The sequence below is a fragment of the Orcinus orca genome, chromosome 2 (assembly GCF_937001465.1).
Source record: "Orcinus orca chromosome 2, mOrcOrc1.1, whole genome shotgun sequence".
NCBI classification, from domain to species: Eukaryota; Metazoa; Chordata; class Mammalia; order Artiodactyla; family Delphinidae; genus Orcinus; species Orcinus orca.
Window position 1 is genome coordinate 140,595,714 of NC_064560.1, and position 21,192 is coordinate 140,616,905.

A 21,192-nucleotide genomic window follows, 5' to 3' on the forward strand; every position below is an offset into this window, starting at 1 on the left:
TGTATTCGAATATTTGTCTGTCAAATGGAAGAGAACCAGATCATTCCTGTATGATCCTGGTGTTTGAATTGAGACTGGTGGATGAAAGTTGTTAGGCTCAGTAATAAACAAACAAAAATTCTAACAACTGGAAAGATTTCAAAGAGAAAGTGGCTACCTTTGGATTTATCCAGGTCCTCTGTTTCTGATCATGTTCAAGTCGGGATGGATGGCCTTTGGTGGAGATAATATAGAGGAAATTCAGACTTGAACTGCATGGTGAGACAGAATACTCATACTCTGAGCTTTCCTTATTCATCATCACTTCCTTACCGAAGACATTGCAATAGCTCTCTGCTTACAGCTGCATCGAGCCCAAACCCTCTACCTAATTTAGAAGAACCTCCCTTTATCTGGCCTCCTTCTATTTACTCAGTCATTCTCTGCTTTCCCCAAGGAACACCTCCCTGCTTTCTTCCTTAAATCTAGTCTCAAAAAAGGACAGAGCAACCCACAGAGAAAAATATCTTTGGATGAACTATTGCCATGAATTCTGCAAATTTCCTAAGGAATCTAGGAAAACAATACTCCTAATACCTATAATGATTAAAAAGCAATTATTTAAGAGACAAAAATGCATTTGGTTTTTCCCAAGCAGTGGAAATAGAAAACAGTAAAACTGTAAGAGGCATAAATTGGTAAACATTGTTCAAAATAGTTCTATAAAGCATTAAAGTTCATTTTGGCTTGTGCTTGCAACCAGCAGTCATGCCAGACTTTAAGTAGCTAAAGGTAAGTTCTATTAGAAATACCAATCAAGAATAGTAGATTTATGGAGGGAAAAAAAAATCTTATTTTTTTTTAATAGTTTTAAGGCAGTAAATAGAATATTATGAATAAATATGGTACTAATATTTTTATTGCTATGAAGGTGTATATGGTAGAATTTAGGAAAAAAATTAGAAGAACATATCAACTCCACCTTTAGGATTTATATTCTGTTATAAAATACACATAGAAATTAGGAGTTTAAAAATACCATGCACCGTTAAATAGAGAGAAAGATCTAACGCTTGGCTACAGCTTTCCTTAATGGCGCATTTTATGTTTTTTCCAAGGTGAAATCATCAGAATTGTTGCAAATCAAAGGAAAAGAAGTTAAGCGAAGGCGGAAAAGTAAATTAGGAATTACACAACAGAGACAAAGAAAGGTTTCCAAGCCCCTGTGTGATCAAAACCTACCTAAAAAAAAGTAACTTCCTTAACTTTACAAATTTAAGTGTCTGAAGAGAAGTTATTCAGTAGTAGCATTGGTACCTGAAAGAGTGTTTTTAAAGGAAAACTAAATGTTTCAGGAATTCGTGTCTGAGATCCAACTTAAACCTTCTCACAGGAAGAGTTGGTGGCAGATAGTACAGTTAGGGATATGTATGTTGTACTCCACACTTTTTTTTTTTCTGGCCACGCCACGTGGCACGTGGGATCTTAGTTTCCTGACTGGGGATGGAACCCACGCCCCCTGCATTGGAAGTGTGGAGTCTTAACCACTGGACCCCCAGGGAAGTCCTCCACACTTCTTTCTACTCTTTTCTTTTTTGTTTTTTGACCAATATACTTAGTTTAATGACATAACAATAGCTAGAATAAAAATATTAACATGTTAGATTTGATATTTTTGGTCACTGAAGTGCCTGATTTGGATTAACTGCTCATTATATTCATTAATTTTGTTATGATAAAATAAAAGACAACCCAGCACAAAATGTCCATAGGCCAGTCGATTTGGAAATTTAGACGGCCTTATTTTTCTCTGCTATCATTTCATGTTTCATTCCCATCCCCCCACATATTTTCAGTAGGGTTTCTTTTTACACAGGGGTACAACCATAATTTTGAATAATACTGTGTAAATGCAGTTTAGGTTTATGGTCTATCTTTTGCCAGTCATCTTGTTGAAACTTATTTTCTCCTTATTTTTCCACTAGGTTTTTATGGGTTGGTTTATTCTAGATTCTTCTTCATTTAACTCTTTATGGGGGCTTAAAGAAGCTTTAATTATTAGCTTTTGTTGTTGCTTAGGGCACTGAAAAGTGTGCAGGACATGGAAGGCAACCTTTTTATGGCCAGCCTAAACTTTGTAAATGGATATGACTCTCAATTTAGTAGCTGAGAGTAGACTCATGGGAAAAGAATGCCAAAGTTTATGAAAGAGTCAAATTGGCATTTAAGTGACCCTGTACATGCCATTGCTTATCTGCATTGCTTTAAGCTCATTTAGTTAGCAAGATTATGTATTAAAACAAATAGTGACAGCAGACAACAAGTATTTTACCTTCAATAAATAGTTAGTCAGATTATCAATGAAGCAGAAACTTCTTGATTTTTTTTCCCTAAAAAACCTTGCATTTAGTGCATTAGGCAAAGTAGTGTGGCCACACACAGAGAGAGTCTTTTCTTTTTTATGTCTTAGTGTTTCAAAGAATGACAAATAGTCCTGTTTAAGGAGAGTGTGCTATAAAAACACACAGCCTTTCTTAAGCATGCCAAAAATATTTGTAGATCTTCTTGATATATATAGTACTGTGTTAATTCATTTACTGTGTTAATTCATTAAAACTGAAATCAGAAATCACCATTATAAAGAAATAAGAATGAGGTGCAGAGGAATAAAAATCTGATATTTAAAAAGTTTATATGATAAAAGAGAATTTTGGAAAATCTTTTATTCACTTCTCCTTTTTCTTAATCAATTTTTAACCTAGCTTTTCTCACCAGTGACTAGCTTCCAAATTAAGTTGTTTCCTTAGGAATTCAGCCATCCCTTGAAAACAGTGTTATTTAGCTCAACCAAGGGAGATTCACTTGCAGATCTATATTATTAGAGTATGATGGGAACATAGGAATTCAGATTGGTTCTGATGCTTTTTTAAGGAAAAAAGAAAATCTGTAGTGTAATCTCAAGAACATTCCACTAGCCAGGACCTGTCCCAGATAGAATGAAGATGTAGGTGAGCTTGACATCAGAACTCACCTTTTTCTCTCCTCTTTTTCTTCCCAGTCCATTCTTAGGAACCCTGAGTGCCTGGGGTCTTTGGCTTCCTGGAGACCCATTTTCACTCCCCGAGTTATGTCTCTTTGTCTCAGACATTTTCAAACGCTTTAGATTTACCTCTCTTTTCCTCCTCCACTTAAACATGTTCAAACTTCATGTCCTGTATTTTTTTGGGGCCCTATGCTGTTTTGGAAATGACATAAACCACTCTCTATTAGTGATTCAATGATGTACATATTGTGCCTAGCAATGGGTTAGATGTTATGCAGTGCAAATAAATAACAACAGCAATAAAAATAAACAGGCATTTCTTGAGAGTTCCAGAGACCAGGAACTGTTATTGTTATCAATTTTTATGAGGCAAGGGTTAAGAATTTTTGTTCTCATTTTGCAGAAGACCTTCAGAGAGACCAGTAATAGAGTTTGCAAGTGTTAGAATTAGGATTCTGATCCAGGCCCAGCTAACTCCAAAGTCTATATTTATACTATGCAAAGTCTATATTTATACTTTGCTTTATACTAGCATACTTATACTATGCTTCTATCCAGGTACGTGGAGTGGTCAGTGGACGGATCTGCATTAACCCATTAGATAAAGGGTCAGAATGGGTGGGACAAGAATAGGGGAATGTATGAAAAGAGATTTGTAAGAAAGAAAAAAAAGTAAAGTTTGCAGAGAAGTTTGTCCTTGAGTTATTGTTTGGAGAGTGTTTAGACATAGACAAAAAGATAAGCAACATATCCATAACTTAAAGAACTGAGAGGTCTTTCTGGCCCTGTGAATTGTCCTGGAGACAACACCTGCCATGTGAGAGACACTGTTTTAAATGCATTCATTCCTTTCTTTCTTAAAGCAACTTTACCCAGGATGCACTAATGTTGTAATTCCCAGCTTACCAAACGTTGTTATTCTCAACTTACTGAGGTATAAAGAAATTAATTACTTGCTTATTGCCAAGTGATAATTTTAAACAGGATTTGAACAGAGGAAGTCTGACTGCAGAGTCTACATTCTTAAACTCTATGCTAGAAGTAGGGCCAGATGCTAAGAGCCTTGAAGCTTAGAAAGAGGAAGTTAGATGCATGCAGCAAGCAACAGAAAAACATTGTGCTGGAGAGAGGAGTATTTGAAGATCGGTGTGATAGAATTTTGCAGGATGCATGGAAGGGGGAAGAGACAGGGTGCAGTGCTCAATCCGACTGGAAGACCTTTGCTCTGCAAGCTGAGGTGATGAGGACTCCGACTGGCGTGTGGTAGAAGTGAGCGGGGAGAAGGAGCACACCTGAACAGCTCTGTCCAAGGGAGAAGCTCAGCTTTTCATTGGATAAGCAGGCGAAGGACAGAGGAGACAAAGATGACCCCAATGTTTTGTATCTGGAAGATGAGGCATCTAGGTGAGATAGTGATACCAGACATGGGATTTGGGAGCCCTCAGCACAGAGGAAAGAGCTGAAACACTGAAGATGATTTTTCTAATGTGGAAAGAGTAGCTCAACCTTGGAAGCCCCATACCAGTTGGGAAGATGGTGAAATAAAAACCGGTGACTAAGTCAAATTATGATGAACTTGAAAGGTAGATGGAGAGCTGGGATAGTGCAGGCTGACAAAAGCTCGTGGAGGAAGAGCAATTTCAAGAAGGGTCAACAGTATTGCCAGCTGTGGCTTGGAGGTCACAGAGACCACGATCTAAAGATCTAAAGTTCATTTGATTTGATTTGATGAAAAGGTCATTTGCTTAATGTAAGAATATAGCTTTAGTAGGGAGGTGGGGATGGAGTAGTACTCGCTAAGGGCCACTTTCTCCTCAGGGGTCATTAATAGACATTAATAGGAAAGACATTTGACTTAGAGTTAGCAGCATTGTGTGTAGATCCTAGTAGCCACTCACTAATTTTGTGACCTATGTAAAATAAGCCTGCTCCAAAATAAGGATAATAATACCTCCCAGGTAGTTTCATTGTGGAAGTTAGAGACCATGTGTGTGGATTGCCTAGCACAAAGTCTGGTACATAATATATGCTCAAAAAGTATTTGTTGATTGGATGGCATGACAAGTGTGACAGTGGGGATTAAGAAAGCAGATCGTCATGCCCTCTTCTCTATTTTGGAAAGGCAGGAAAGAGGCAAGTTCTAGCATGGTGGGAAGGAAGGTGCTACGTTAACTTAGAGAGACCCAGGTTTCTACTGATGCTAGTTAATGGATAATGTACTGTATTGTTGTGCTTCTTCAGGGACACGGGCATTTGTGCAGAGTAGCAAAGAAGTAATGAATGATTGCTGGTTATGGTGTCACTGACTGAGTTACAGAGTTCCGGAGAGAAGAGGTTTGGGTGGGGTGGGATGATAATGAGTTTGCTTTTAGACCTGTTGATTCTGAGATATCTGTAGGATACATAGGTTGAGATCTTCAGCAGGCAATTATATATATGGCTGAAGATCTGGTCAATGGCCTGAGATTGTAATATTAGATTTTTTAGAAACTACTGTACTAGTTTTAAATGTGATCTCTCCAACATTTAGACCTCTTTTTTTAGAGCCTGAACTAAACTGTCATTGTGAATGTATTTTGCGTCTAAAGAGCACAAAATGATAAAAAGAGGCCCGCTTTCTTATCTCTGTGGCAGAATTCCACGAGACTACTCCACTCGGACCCTTCACGATCTGTGCGCCACTATCCCAGCCCAAGAGCTGCCCATTGACTTGCGCCTGGCTTCTCGAGTGTATCATACAGCCGACAAGAAAGGCCACAATACTGTACTTGGAGTATGTGGAACCTCTTTCTTAGATGATCGCTATACAGATGAAGAGCAAAGAGATAGGTAAGAGTTCCACTGGTAATTTTGTTTTAAACTAGATTTAAACTGCCAAAGAATTTCTGCCTTTGAGGCTTAGATTTTGAAGACTTGCTTCTGAAAGGAGCAGTTTTGGTCCTTTCCATTCCTTCCGGGTACATACACAGTCTAGGTCAGTGTCTTCATTTCCTGCCATTATTGACATGAACCATGCCCTATCGTATAAGGTAACTTTAGTTTAGTGGTTTATGGTTCCCAAAGAGTGTCACATACATGATCTCATTTGTTCTTTGTAACAACTCTGTGGAGTACAGATGTGGAAATTGAAGCTTATAAGAACCAAGCAACTTTGCCAGGCTTATACAACTAAGAACATCACAGATTTGGGAGTTGAAGCCAGTTTTTAGATTTCAGCATCATTGGGCATGCTTGGGTCCAGGGATCATGTATAAGTGTCATTTCCTCTGGACCTTTTTCCATTTCTCCTTGTGTCTCACTTCCCTTCAGAATGTGAGTATTCTTTTATGGAGAGTATATAATTTATAGCATCCTCAAATGAGAGGAGAAAAGGGAAGGGGGCTAACGTTTATTTAACAGGAACTGTATTCCTTGCACTGTGCTGTGTGCTTTGCATCTTTCCTGTTTAAATCTTCAATCATAAGGGAGAAGTCATAATTTCCATTTTATTCATGGAGAACCTTAGGCTTTATAATATCGGGTAACCTGCCCAAGTTTTATCTCTAGATAGTGATTAGAATCCAGATTTGTGGGACTTCCCTGGTGGTCTAGTGGTAGAGAATCCACCTTCCAATGCAGGGGATGCGGGTTCGACCCCTGGTCAGGGAATTAAGATCCCACATGCCGCGGGGCAACTAAGCCCACATGCCACAACTACTGAGCTCATGCACCTCAACTGGAGAGCCCGTGTGCCGCAAACTACAGAGCGCATGTGTGTTGAAGCCTGTGCGCCGCAACTAGAGAGAGAAAACCCGCACGCGAGAGAGAAGCCCACGAGCTACAACGAAAGATCCTGCATGTCTCAACGAAGATCCCGCATGCCGCAACTAAGACCTGACACAGCCAAAAAAAAAAAAAAAAAAGAATCCAGATTTGTTTAACTTTTTTTTTTTTTGCGGTACGCGGGCCTCTCACTGCTGTGGCCTCTCCCGATGCAGAGCACAGGCTCCGGACGCGCAGGCTCAGCGGCCATGGCTCACGGGCCCAGCCGCTCTGCGGCACGTGGGATCCTCCCGGACCGGGGCACGAACCCGTGTCCCCTGCATTGACAGGCGGACTCTCAACCACTGCGCCACCAGGGAAGCCCCTAACTTAACTTTTCTCAAACTTTTTTTTTCATTATCACCCCAGTAAGAAGGCTTTTTAGACTCCCCCACCCAACTTCCCCTCTCCATTATATTGTAGTGCTCTAGATATGCTGTATATCTGTTTATGGTACTGTATGTATATCTGTGCCTTACTTATACATAAAAAGAGTAAGCTTTTTCACCCCCTGCCCTCCCCAGTCACTAATTTTCACTCCCTTGGGGGTGATATTACCTGCGCATAGAGAATGCATACTCTAAAGTTTCTTGTCTTTCAGAAGACCTGGTAGGAATCCTGAAAAATCATCTATAACAGGTTTTTAAAATACTCAAATATTAAATGTTAAGTTAAATTTAAGTAGATGTATGTTTAGTGTTATATTTGAGCTATTCTAGATATATAAGAATAATATTTTAAAAGATCACTTTTAATTAACACTATCAAAAAATTGTAAGTAACTGACCCACACTTTTCATGCTATATTCTGATCCCATTTCCTCCAACTTTACTTTTAGTAAAAATTGTAGCACCTTACTGCGTTCTTTTAAGGGTTAAAGTCATGGTTTCCCTGTGTTTAGTAATCACAATGGCATTCAGTATGAATCCCCAAAAGAAGTTCATTCTCATGTTTATTTTCTGTTAGGCAAAAAGATTTTTTAAAGGGACTTATGTGTTATTCATAATTTTATGAATAAAATTATATGTGAAGAATTTTAGAAATTTCAGAATTGCTCCAGTATCTCTGGTAGATTATAGAAGTTCCATATGACTTCTTTGGAATGTCTTTGAAAAGCCTAAAGCTGAGAGTGGACATAAAGACATAAACATAATCCAGTAGTTATGAAACTACTATATTGAGTCATTTCTGTTAGCACTCTGCAAGCCAGGCATCCTTGGCTTACAGCTTCTATTATTCAGGCAAAGTGTTAAAAATACTGATTTCTTTCCAATTCTAAATTTTTTTTCAAGTAGGTCTCACTTTCTTTTTCCAAGAGAGTCAATAAATGTTCTATTTGATGATGATAATTCTTGGCAATTTGTTCCTAAGTACCAAATAAGAAGTTAATTTAAGTACTGAATATTTAATTCTCTGGCATCCATCTCTTGAGGATTACCTTGCTAAACATAGCTTAACCTTTTCAAAAATATATCTGTCTGCTGAGCCTACAAGTTCAGAGAAATGTATAATTTTTTCTGCACTAATAAGTTGTCTCAAGAAAGGTAACTGTGAATAAAAAATGAATACCCTTTCACTTGGTGGCTTTTTGGTTTTTCTGTGCAATGAACAGTTCCACAAAGCATAATACTTGTGGTTATATAGTTTTAATGCTTTCCTAATTTTGCACATAGAAACTGTTATTTGTGGGAAACACCAAGGATATTTTAATGGGATAGTGTGGGTACATAAGTTTATTTAAAATAGCAATGTACTGTTCAAACATGTTTATTTTGCTAAATAGCAGTTTTGATTAGAACTATAAAATATTCCATATTGATCATATTTTTGCTTTTAAAGTTTCTGTATTGTAAAGAGAAGTTTATAGACATCTAAGAATTAGAACTCTTACCATGGAATTTTAGATTTTGGGTTTTAAAATAAGGGAAATTATTAAAAGTGTTTAAACACTTAGATTAGTGTTAACAGTTTGGTGAGTAGCCTTCTGAACATCTCTGTGTAAACATGTGTTTAAACCATAGATGGCATTCTATAGACTTATATTTTCCACTCAAGGTTATGTGTGAACATTTAAATTATTTCATAATATTTGCTAACTTAACCATGCTGCAGTGTAAGAAAATTCCTAGGTGTGGAATTATTTATTAAAATTTTTGGTTTAAAATTTTTGATGCACATTGCTGAACTTCTCTCCAGAAAAATCACACCAGTTTATATGCTTACCAACAATTTATGATATTGTTCATTTCCTTTCAACCTGGCCAAACCACTAATTGTCAATCTTCTGGATCTTTTCCTAATCTGATGAAGAAAAATAACTCTTTATTTATTGTTTTATTCATTTCTAATAAGATTGAGCATATTTTTGGATATCTCTTGGTTATTTGTTTTTCTCCTTTTGAGAATTACCAATTCATATTCTGTTATCATTCATCTTTTTCTTATTGATTTATAAGTGATCTTTTTATATTAAAGATTTTTATCATATATATATAATGTAGACTTTAAAAAATTGTTTTGCTTGCTTTTCAGTTTTGTTATGTTGTTTTATGCTATCCGGAAGTTGTATGCTAATACAGAAGTAGTGAAAACTGGCAATAGTTTCCTTTATGTGTTCTAGTCTTGGTGTCATTCTTGGTGTCTCTAGTCTTCTAGTCATTCTTAGAAAGGGCTTTTCTACACTTCAATTTAAATATATTCTGTTGGGGCTTCCCTGGTAGCACAGTGGTTAAGAATCTGCCTGCCAATGTGAGGTACACGGGTTTGATACCTGGTCCGGGAAGATCCCACATGCTGCGGAGCAACTAAGCCCGCAAGCCACAACTACTGAGCCCACATGACACAACTACTAAAGCCTGTGCGCCTAGAGCCCGTGCTTCGCAACAAGAGAAGCCACAACAATGAGAAGCCTGCGCACTGTAATGAAGAGTAGCCCCTGCTCACCGCAACTAGAGAAAGCCAGCAGCACACAGCAACGAAGACCCAACACAGCCAAAAATAAAAACAAATAAATTTAAATAAATATATTCTGTCATATTTTCTTCTAGTAATTTTATGGCTTTCTTTTAAAAAATTAAATCTTTGATTCATCTTTAATTAGTTTGATAAGAAGAATAAGCATTAATGTTTCTTTCCCAAATGACTAGCCAATTTCACAATATCGTTTATTCAATAAACCTTCTTTTTCTCACTAATTTGAAATGCTAACTTTTCATACCTTAAATTTGAATGTGTTATCAAGACTATTTATGGACTTACGTTCTATTTCACTGATTTTTCTATGTAAAATGGCTTGTGTATTTTGTTGATCCACCATCAAGAAAGAGAGAGCTGGTGGCAAAAATGCTGTCTTGGCAAAAATGGCTGACCTTCTCAAGCCAGGTACCCTTATAGCCAGCTTCTGGTGGTAAGCAGTGCTTAGACCATAGATCCCAGATTTAGCCCTCAACTCAACTTCAAATTACAAGGGAAATTCCTAGTCACATTTTAGAAAAACATGTACAGACTGTTAGTTTTATACATTAAAACAGCAGTGACTACAACAACAAAAATTAGAAAAGCAAAAGTTAAATGTCAGAATTCAAAGCTTAATTTCATTTATTATTTTGCTACAAAATAATAATAGAAATACAAATATGCAAGAAAATACAAAAAAGGAAAACAGTTACTCAAAATCCTGCCATCCAGAGATAATACTATTCTTAAGTATATGATTCCAGTCTTATCTGTATGCAAATAAATCATATGGAACAAAACTTGGATAATGCTATGTAAAAAATGTTTTGTAACCTGATTTTTAAAACTTATTATGTTGTAATTATCTTTCTATGTCACGAAGTACAGATCTGAATAATCATTTAAATTGATCAGTAAATATTTTTTGTGTACCTACTGTGTGGCAGGCATTGAGTTAGGCACTAGGTAAGCATCTGCAAACAAGAGAAACGTAATCCCTGCCCTCAGGGAATTTGGAGATTAGCAGAGAAGAAAGGTGGTGAATTAATTATTGTGAATGTGACAATTAATATGCAGATGTGCAGTGTATGGAAGCATGTAAGAAGAGTTCCCAATTATCTGGGGGAGATTGAGGAAATGATACTTAAATTGAAATCTGAGGAATAAATAGAAGATAGCTAGGAAGAGGGGAAAGAAGTTTTTTAGTTTCTTGCTACTCAAAAGTATAGTTGACAGACCAGCAGCATCACCATCACCTGGAAGCTTGTTAAAAATACAGGTGATTCGTATGCACATTGAAGTTTGAGAGTCCGTGCTGTGGACAGTTGGAACCCATTTGAGAATTGGAAAGATGTCAAGCAGTAGTGAATAGGAAGAGCAGTGATGCAGTTGATGCTGGAGAGGTCACAAGAGTCAGATTATGTAGGATTTATAGATGCTCTCTTTGTGTATGTGAGAGCATGTCTGTGAGGACTTGGGGGAGAGATTTTTATTCACAGTATATGGAGACACCACTGATAGGATTTTTTGAGGAAGAATGACATCATCAAATTTGCTTTAAGATATCACAGTCCTCATTGTGACTTCTCAGTAACACTTAACACAGTTAATCACTTGCTTTTCCATACAACGCCTTTATCCCTTGGCCTCAGGACTGCATTCTCTCTTGGTTCTATTCCTGCCTCCTTTGCTATGTCTTCTTAGTCTCTCGTGCTGGTATCTCCTCATCTCTTGACTTCAAAATATTGGAGTGCCCAAAGCTTATCCTTGGACCTCGGATTTTCTCCTCTAACTATACTCTCAAGGTGATCTTATCCAGGACCATGGCTTTAAATATGATCTGTATGCTGATAACTATTATTAACTAAGATAAATGATTAAGGACTGTAATTGTCCTTATAATAACTAAAAACTGAAAACAACTTAAGTGTCCATCAATGGAAGACATTTTATAGTGCATCCAATGATGGGATGTATTGGAATTGCAGTAAAGAATAAGGTAGAGTGTGCTGAAACGAGTTAGAACTAAGTATATAAACAGATATGTGATTAGGTATAACAAATTTTTTACATGGAAGAAAATTCAGGAAACTGTTAACTGTGATCCTTCTGTTTTCCTTGTAGATTGTACACCAAATGGATGAAAAGTGAAACTCAACTTATTTTTTGCTTTATTTATATGGTATATGTTTGCCCTTTCTTTTACTTTTAATTTTTCTTAGTTGTGTCCCTTGTAGATTGCATAGTATTGAACTTTTTTTTAAGCCAATCAGAAATGAATTCTCTTATAGTAGGTTGGATCACCCCATATTCATTTATTGTCATATCAGATGCATTTGGTATTATTCTTGTCATCTTATTTTGTAGTCTCTCTCTTTCTCTTTCGCTTCTTTGCTCTTTCCTATAATCTGACATATTTGTCAACATTTGTTTATGTGTTTTTTGTTTGTATCATTGTCTTATATCTAATATTGTGAGACAGAAATCTGAAATTTAAATCTTAGCTTAATCTTAGCATGTAATTTATTTCTTCTCCACTCCTAGATGCTTATAGGGTTTAAATTTTGCTTTAAATTAAATAATTTCACTAGCATATGTTTGGGAGTGGATTGTTTTCTAATTACTTTTTCCTGGTACATGGAAAGCCCTTTTGATATGCAAATACAGCTCTTCAGTTTAGGGCATTTTCCTGTTTTATTTCAAGTAGTGTTTTCATTCTGTTTATTTGGTACATTTCTTCAGGAATATCAATTAGCTATATGTTGCATCTTCACTACCTGTCACCTACATTTATCATCTCCTTGCCTACATTCATCTCTCAAACCTATGTTCTATATCAACGGTTTCATTTTCTGAGATGTAAATTTTAAAAATTTGTTCTAATTACCACTTTTTATCACTATAGCATTTTTCTTATTTGTTCTTAATTCTATCAGACTCTTAAGAAAAATCCAAGTCTTTTGTTTTATCTGAACTTTTACCTGTTTCATGAAAGCATTAAAAAATTTATTTTCACAGCACAGAGCAGACCATTTCAAAATATTTTTTGATTTGTATAATAAAACTCTTCTAAAAGAATGTTCTTCATATAACTTTTTGAATACTATATTTCTTTCCTATGCTTTGAAGACTCTCTTCATAGAACTGATATTGGATTTTCCAGTGTACTCGTCTTTGAATGAAGATAGGCCATTTCTGGCTGCCCAAAGTTAATATCAGATAGCTTTACCTGGCAATTCTTTTCTTTTTAAATTAATTATTTTTTGACATCTGTATTGGAGTATAGTTGCTTTACAGTTGTGTGTTAGTTTCTGCTGTGTAACAAAGTGAATCAGCTATACATATACATATATCCCCATATCTCCTCCCTCTTGTGTCTCCCTCCCACCCTCCCTATCCCACCCATCTAGGTGGACACAAAGCACCGAGCTGATCTCCCTGTGCTATGCTGCTGCTTCCCACTAGCTATCTATTTTACATTTGGTAGTGTATATATGTCCATGCCACTCTCTCACTTCGTCCCAGCTTCCCCTTCCCCCTCCCTGTGTCCTCAAGTCCATTCTCTATATCTGCATCTTTATTCCTGTCCTGCCCCTACGTTCTTCATGACCTTTTTTTTTTTTTTTTTTAGATTCCATATATATGCGTTAGCGTATGTCATTTATTTTTCTCTTTCTGACTGACTTCACTCTGTATGACAGACTCTAGGTCCATCCACCTCACTACAAATAACTCAATTTCGTTTCTTTATATGGCTGAGTAATATTTATGTGCCACATCTTCTTTATCCATTCATCTGTTGATGGACACTTAGGTTGCTTCCATGTCCTGGCTATTGTAAATAGTACTGCAGTGAACATTGTGGTACATGTCTCTTTTTGAATTATGGTTTTCTCAGGGTATATGCCCAATAGTGGGATTGCTGGGTCATATGGTAGTTCTATTTTTAGTTTTTTAAGGAAGCTCTATACTGTTCTCCATAGTAGCTGTATCAATTTACATTCCCACCAACAGAGCAGGAGGGTTCCCTTTTCTCCACACCCTCTCCAGCATTTATTGTTCATAGATTTTTTGATGATGTCCATTCTGACCAGTGTGAGGTGATACCTCATTGTAGCTTTGATTTGCATTTCTCTAATGATTAATGATGTTGAGCATCCTTTCATGTGTTTGTTGGCAATCTGTATATCTTCTTTGGAGAAATGTCTGTTTAGGTCTTCTGCCCAGTTTGGGGATGGGTTGGCTTGTTTGTTTTTTTGATATTGAGCTGCATGAGCTGCTTGTATATTTTGGAGATTGATCCTTTGTCAGTTGCTTCATTTGCAAATATCTTCTCCCATTCTGAGGATTGTCTTTTCATCTTGTTTAGGTTTTCCTTTGCTGTGCAAATGCTTTTAAGTTTCATTAGGTCTCATTTGTTTATTTTTGTTTTTATTTCCGTTTCTCTAGGAGGTCGATCAAAAAGGATCTTGCTGTGATTTATGTCACAGAGTGTTCTTCCTATGTTTTCCTCTAAGAGTTTTATAGTGTCTGGACTTACTTTTAGGTCTTTAATCCGTTTTGAGTTTATTTTTGTGTATGGTGTTAGGGAGTGTTCTAATTTCATTCTTTTACATGTAGCTGTTTTCTCAGCATTGCTTATTGAAGAGGCTGTCCTTTCTCCATTGTATATTCTTGCTTCTTTTATAAAAAATAAGGTGACCATATGTGTGTGGGTTTATCTCTGGGCTTTCTATCCTGTTCCATTGGTGTATATTTCTGTTTTTGTGCCAGTAACATACTGTGTTGATTACTGTAGCTTTGTAGTGTATTCTGAAGTCTGGGAGCCTGATTCCTCCAGCTCCGTTTTTCTTTCTCAAGATTGCTTTGGCTATGTGGGGTCTTTTGTGTTTCCATAGAAATTGTGAAATTTTTTGTTCTAGTTCTGTGAAAAATGCGACTGGTAGTTTGATAGGGATTGCATTGAATCTGTAGATTACTTTGGGTGGTATAGTCATTTTTCACAATATTGATTCTTCCAATCCAAGAACCTGGTATATCTCTCCATCTTTTTTTATCATCTTTAATTTCTTTCATCATTGTCTTATAGTTTTCTGCATACAGGTCTTTTGTCGCCTTAGGTAGGTTTATTCCCAGGTACTTTGTTCTTTTGTTGCAATCGTATATGGGAGTGTTTCCTCAATTTCTCTTTCATATTTTTCATCACTAGTGTATAGGAATGCAAGAGTTCTGTGCATTAATTTTGTATCCTGCAACTTTACCAAATTCATTGATTAGCTCTAGTCATTTTCTGGTAGCATCTTTAAGATTCTCTATGTATAGTATCATGTCATCTGCAAACAGTGACAGTTTTACTTCTTTTCCGATTTGGATTCCTTTTATTCCTTTTTCTTCTTTGATTGCTGTGGCTAAAACTTCCAAAACTATGTTGAATACTAGTGGTGAGAGTGGGCAACCTTGTCTTGTTCCTGATCCTTAGTGGAAATGGTTTCAGTTTTCACCACTGAGAACAGTGTTGGCTGTGGCTTTGTCATATATGGCCTTTATTTTGTTGAGGTTAAGTTCCCTCTATGCCTACTTTCTGGAGAGCTTTTATGACAAATGGGTGTTGAATTTTGTTGAAAACTTTTTCTGCGTCTACTGAGACGATCATATGGTTTTTCTCCTTCAATTTGTTAATATGGTTTATCACATTGATTGATTTGCATATACTGAAGAATCCTTGCATTCCTGGGATAAATCCCACTTGAGCATGGTGTATGATCCTTTTAATGTGCTGTTGGATTCTGTTTGCTAGTGTTTTGTTGAGGATTTTTGCATCTGTGATATTGGCCTGTAGTTATCTTTCGTGACATCTTTGTCTGGTTTTGGTATCAGGGTGATGGTGGCCTCGTAGAATGAGTTTGGGATTGTTCCTCCCTCTGCTATGTTTTGGAAGAGTTTAGAGGGATAGGTGTTAGCTCTTGTCTAAATGTTTCATAGAATTCGCCTGTGAAGCCATCAGGTCCTGGGCTTTTGTTTGCTGGAGGATTTTTAATCACAGTGTCAATTTCAGTGCTTGTGATTGGTCTGTTTATATTTTCTATTTCTTCCTGGTTTAGTCTCAGAATGTTGTGCTTTTCTAAGAATTTGTCCATTTCTTCCAGGTTGTCCATTTTATTGGCGTATAGTTGCCTGTAGTAATCTCTCAAGATCCTTTGTATTTCTGCATTGTCAGTTGTTCTTTTTCATTTCTAATTCTATTGATTTGAGTCTTCTCACTTCTTTTCGTGATGAGTCTGGATAATGGTTTATCAATTCTCAAAGAACCAGCTTTTAGTTGTATTGATCTTTGCTATCGTTTCCTTCATTTCTTTTTCATTTATTTCTGATCTGATCTTCATGATTTCTTTCCTTTTGCTAACTTTGGGATTTTTTGCTCTTCTTTCTCTTATTGCTTTAGGTGTAAGGTTATGTTGTTTATTTGAGATTTTTATGGTTTCTTGAGGTAAGATTGTATTGCTGTAAACTTCCCTCTTGGAACTGCTTTTGCTGCATCCCATAGGTTTTGGGTCATCGTGTTTACATTGTCATTTTTTTCTAGGTATTTTTTGACCTCCTCTTTGATTTCTTCAGTGATCTTTTGGTTGTTTAGTAGTGTATTGTTTAGCCTCTATGTGTTTGTATTTTTTACAGATTTTTTCCTGTAATTGATATCTAGTCTCATAGCATTGTGGTCAGAAAAGATACTTGATATGATTTCAATTTTCTTAAATTTACCAAGGCTTGATTTGTGACCCAAGATATGATTTACCCTGGAGGATGTTCCATGAGCACTTGAGAAGAAAGTGTATTCTGTTGTGTTTGGATGGAAAGTTCTGTAAATATCAATTAAGTCCATCTTGTTTAATGTATCATTTAAAGCTTGTGTTTCCTTATTTATTTTCATTTTGGATGATCTGTCCATTGGTGAAAGTGAGGTGTTAAAGTCCCCTACTATGATTGTGTTACTGTCGATTTACCCTTTTATGGCTGTTAGCATTTACCTTATGTATTGGGGTGCTGTTATGTTGGGTGCATAAATATTTACAATTATTATATCTTCTTCTTGGATTGATCCCTTGATCATTATGTAGTGTCCTTCTTTGTCTCTTGTAATAGTCTTTTTTTCAAAGTCTATTTCATCTGATATGAGAATTGCTACTCCACCTTTCTTTTGATTTCCAGTTACATGGAATATCTTTTTCCATCCCCTCACTTTCAGTCTGTATGTGTCCCTAGATCTGAAATGGGTCTCTTGTAGACAGCATATATACAGGTCTTGTTTTTGTATCCATTCAGCCAGTCTGTGTCTTTCGGTTGGAGCATTTAATCCATTTACATTTAAGGTAGTTATCGATATGTATGTTCTTTTTTTTTTTTTTTTTTTCGGTACGCGGGCCTCTCACCGCTGTGGCCTCTCCCATCGCGGAGCACAGGCTCCGGACGCGCAGGCTCAGCGGCCATGGCTCACAGGCGCAGCCGCTCCGCGGCATGTGGGATCTTCCCAGACCGGGGCACGAACCCGCGTCCCCTGCATTGGCAGGCGGACTCTCAACCACTGCGCCACCAGGGAAGCCCGATATGTATGTTCTTATTACCATTTTCTTAATTGTTTTGGGTTTGTTTTTTTAGGTCTTATCCTTCTCTTGGCTTTCCTGCCTAGAGAAGTTCCTTTAGAATTTGTTGTAAAGCTGGTTTGGTGGTGCTGAATTCTCTTAGCTTTTGCTTGTCTGTAAAGATTTTAATTTTTCTGTCGAATCTAAATCAGATCCTTGCTGGGTAGAGTAATCTTGGTAGTAGGTTTTTCCCCTTCATCACTTTAAATATGTCCTGCCACTCCCTTCAGGCTTGCAGAGTTTCTGCTGAAAGATCAGCTGTTAACCCAATGTGGCTTCTCTTGTATGTTATTTGTTCCTTTTCCCTTGCTGCTTTTAATATTTTTTCTTTGTATTTAGTTTTTGATAGTTTGATTAATCTGTGTCTTGGTGTGTTTCTCCTTGGATTTATCCTGTATGGGACTCTCTGCGCTTCCTGGACTTGATTGACTATTTCCTTCCCTGTATTAGGGAGGTTTTCAACTATAATATTTTCAAATATTTTCTCAGTCCCTTTCTTTTTCTCTTCTTCTTCTGAGACCCCTATAATTCACATGTTGGTGTGTTTAATGTTGTCCCAGAGGTCTCTGAGACTGTCCTCAATTCTTTTCATTCTTTTTTCTTTATTCTGCTCTGTGGTAGTTATTTACACTATTTTGTCTTCCAGGTCACTTATCTGTTCTTCTGCCTCAGTTATTCTGCTATTGATTCCTTCTAGAGAATTTTAAATTTCACTTATCGAGTTGTTCATCATTGTTTGTTGGCTCTTTATTTCTTCTAGGTCCTTGTTAAACATTTCTTGTATATTCTCCATTCTATTTCCAAGATTTTGGATCATCTTTACTATCATTACTCTGAATTCTTTTTCAGGTAGACTGCCTATTTCCTCTTCATTTGTTTGGTCTGGTGGGTTTTTACCTTGCTCCTTCATCTGCTGTGTATTTCTCTGTCTTCTTATTTTGCTTAACTTACTGTGTTTGGGGTCTCCTGTTCGCAGGCTTCAGGTTTGTAATTCCTGTTGTTTTTGGTGTCTGCCCCCAGTTGGCAAGGTTGGTTCAGTAGGCCTCCTGGTGGAGGGGCCTGGTGCCTATGTTCTGGTGGATGAGGCTGGATCTAGTCTTTCTGGTGGGCAGGACTGCATCCAGTGGTGTGTTTTGGGGTGTCTGTGAAGTTAAGATTTTAGGCAGCCTCTCTGCTAATGGGTGGGGTTGTGTGTCTGTCTTGCTTGTTGTTTGGCATGGGGTGTCAAGCACTGTCACTTGCTGGTCATTGAGTGGAGCTGGGTCTTAGTACTGAGATGGAGAACTCTGGGAGAGCTTTTACTGTTTGACATTACATGGAGCCAGGAGGTCTCTGGTGGAGCAATGTCCTCTCCCACCTCAGTGGCTTAGGCCTGACACCCGGCCGGAGCACCAAGACCCTGTCAGTCACATGGCTCATGAGCAACTGCAAGTATTGGAAGTGCTATTTTATCAAGTAGGTTGTCCAGCAATTCTCAGGGATTCTTTTTGCAGTGACCTGTCTGAAGTGCTGAATAAGCCAGGAAAACGCCCTTGGCAGATGTCAGATTGGGGTCCCAGGTTCACCTCCAGAAGGCCACTTCGCTGCATGTAAGCCTTTGGCCTCTTAGATGGCCCCTGGGGCAAGGCACTGTTCCAGTGTGCCGCTGAGCAGGGAGAGAAGCAAATCTTCCACGAGGGGTGAGGCTTGCCTACCTGGCAATTCTTGATTGTTCATTTTGGAAGCATTAGAGTATTACTTTTATATCTTAAGTAGGAGAACCAGGAGATGCAGGTTTATATTACTATGGTAAAGATTATTCTAGGTTTTTTTCCTGTGCATGTACATATATTACATATACATACATTTTATAAAAATGACATTAAAGATGTTGTTTTGACAGGTTATAATCCTTTGAGGATTTTTATGTTAAAACTGAAGGCCAGACATACGGGTAATTATTTTGACTTATTATCTTTACTATTTATAGTTTACAAATCAACTGTATAATATGCGCTTCCATTAGAAAGATTTTATCTGGCTCCCCTCCCAAATAGCAATATTTGAATAGGAAAGCAGAAAATTATCTAATAGAAAATATATTGTTGTGTATTTATTGCATAATCTAGTATTAACAACAACTCTATCTAATAGATAAAATCATTCTATTTCCCAAATGAAGAAAATGTGGTTCAGAGGTTGACTAGTTCATATTTATATAGCTGGTAAAAGCTGGAATTCAGACCCAGGTCTCTCTGTTTCTAAATGTGATTGCCATTATATCCCACTGTTTTGTGAACTTGTGAAGGTGCCTCTTATTTTTTTCTCTTTATGTTTCATTCCAAATACTCATTCTCATCTTGTTTTCAGAACCAATGCTGATACAAACTAGGAAGAATCATATTTTACTCACCGTTGATGTTTTGTATTTCGTCTATTGTGACCCAATTTTGGAAGCAAGGTTTCTGCTTATTTGGGTGAGGGTTTTATCTTGTATTGTTTGTTCCCTCTTAGGAACTGAAATCCTGTTTCTGAGTCCTGGGCCAGGGCTGGGGCCTTGCAAACTGAGGGAGACTGTCCTGACATCAATTACTTAATTATTGAAAGCTCTCACTGACTACTGCCTTTATTTGTATTCCCTGTCACTGGTCGCTCCCCACTAGAATGTGCCATCATCCCACGTTAGCCCTTTCTGATGCTGCTTGCAGTGCACCACCACCCGTGTTCTGTAGCTCTGTCTTTGGAATAGTGTGTTCTGTCTTCTGCTTCACACTTCCTTCCACTGTGGGTATCTGGGACTGACTTTCCCCCACTGTCCCTGTTTCCTGCATTGTCTGCCGTTGCTTAGTGGTCAGGTCTAATCCTAGCCCCAGCACACCCCCACCCCTTACTTGGCCTTGTTCCTTGCTGCATGATCCTGACAATGATACCAATGAGTATAGGACTTAATCCCTGTTTGAGGTCTAGCTGCTGATACGTGTGACAGAAGCACATATATCAGAGCCGTAAGAGATCTTAGCCTTCCCCTAGCCTAACCATCTCATATTATGAAGAAACAGAGGCAAAACTATGCACCTCACGTCAGTTTTGGCAGAGTTAGGACTAGAATCAACGGTAACCTCAATTAGATTATTTTTATATTCATTTTCAACAAATAGCCCCTATACCTAAGTAAGCCTTAAGCATACTTTAAAAAATACAAATTGGGATGACAAATTTATATTAGTATGTACTATCAGTATTTGATAAGATATTAGATTAGTATATTTTTGTTTTATATGGAAACACCAAAAAAAAAGGAATTATTTGGAAATTTGTTTGATTTCATAACTGCCAATATCTGAAAGTTGGAATATATTTTTTTAAGCAAAGCAATGTCATTCCACCAGATGTCACTGTTTGCATGTAGCAATGAAGTTACAATGATTAAAAATAAAATTACCCCCTCTCTATTCATATTTTGTAAAAAAAAAAAAATCTGTATAATTGCATTCTTATCCTTCTTTAGATTTATTATTTATTAAGACTATATTCCCTGAATTTTTTAAAGTATTGAAAGTATTCATTACTTCTGCTGTAGATTTTAAAGACTTTACTAAAAAAAATTATTTGTAGATTAGCATCTTCAAGAAGATGAACTCCTAAAGTCTTTTCTAGGCCTAGGAGTTTGCTTTTCAAACAACATGCTTTTAAGTTACTGTTTTCTAAATTGTCAATTGTGACCCAATAAGTGGATTGTGCACTCAATGTAATGGCTTGCTACGAGTCCCTTAAAGAAATGATGTCTGGGATAGAAT

General features: G+C 37.1%; 1 protein-coding gene across 1 annotated transcript in view; it reads left to right on the forward strand.

Annotated features, from left to right (window-relative positions):
• Positions 1 to 21,192, forward strand: part of TTC6 (tetratricopeptide repeat domain 6) — a 210,962-nt gene that overhangs the window by 80,305 nt on the left and 109,465 nt on the right. Inside the window, exons 5-6 of the mRNA XM_049705957.1 lie at positions 1,098 to 1,231; positions 5,657 to 5,851. Coding sequence (XP_049561914.1) covers positions 1,098 to 1,231; positions 5,657 to 5,851 — 329 coding nt within the window. The remainder of the gene's footprint in view (positions 1 to 1,097; positions 1,232 to 5,656; positions 5,852 to 21,192) is intronic.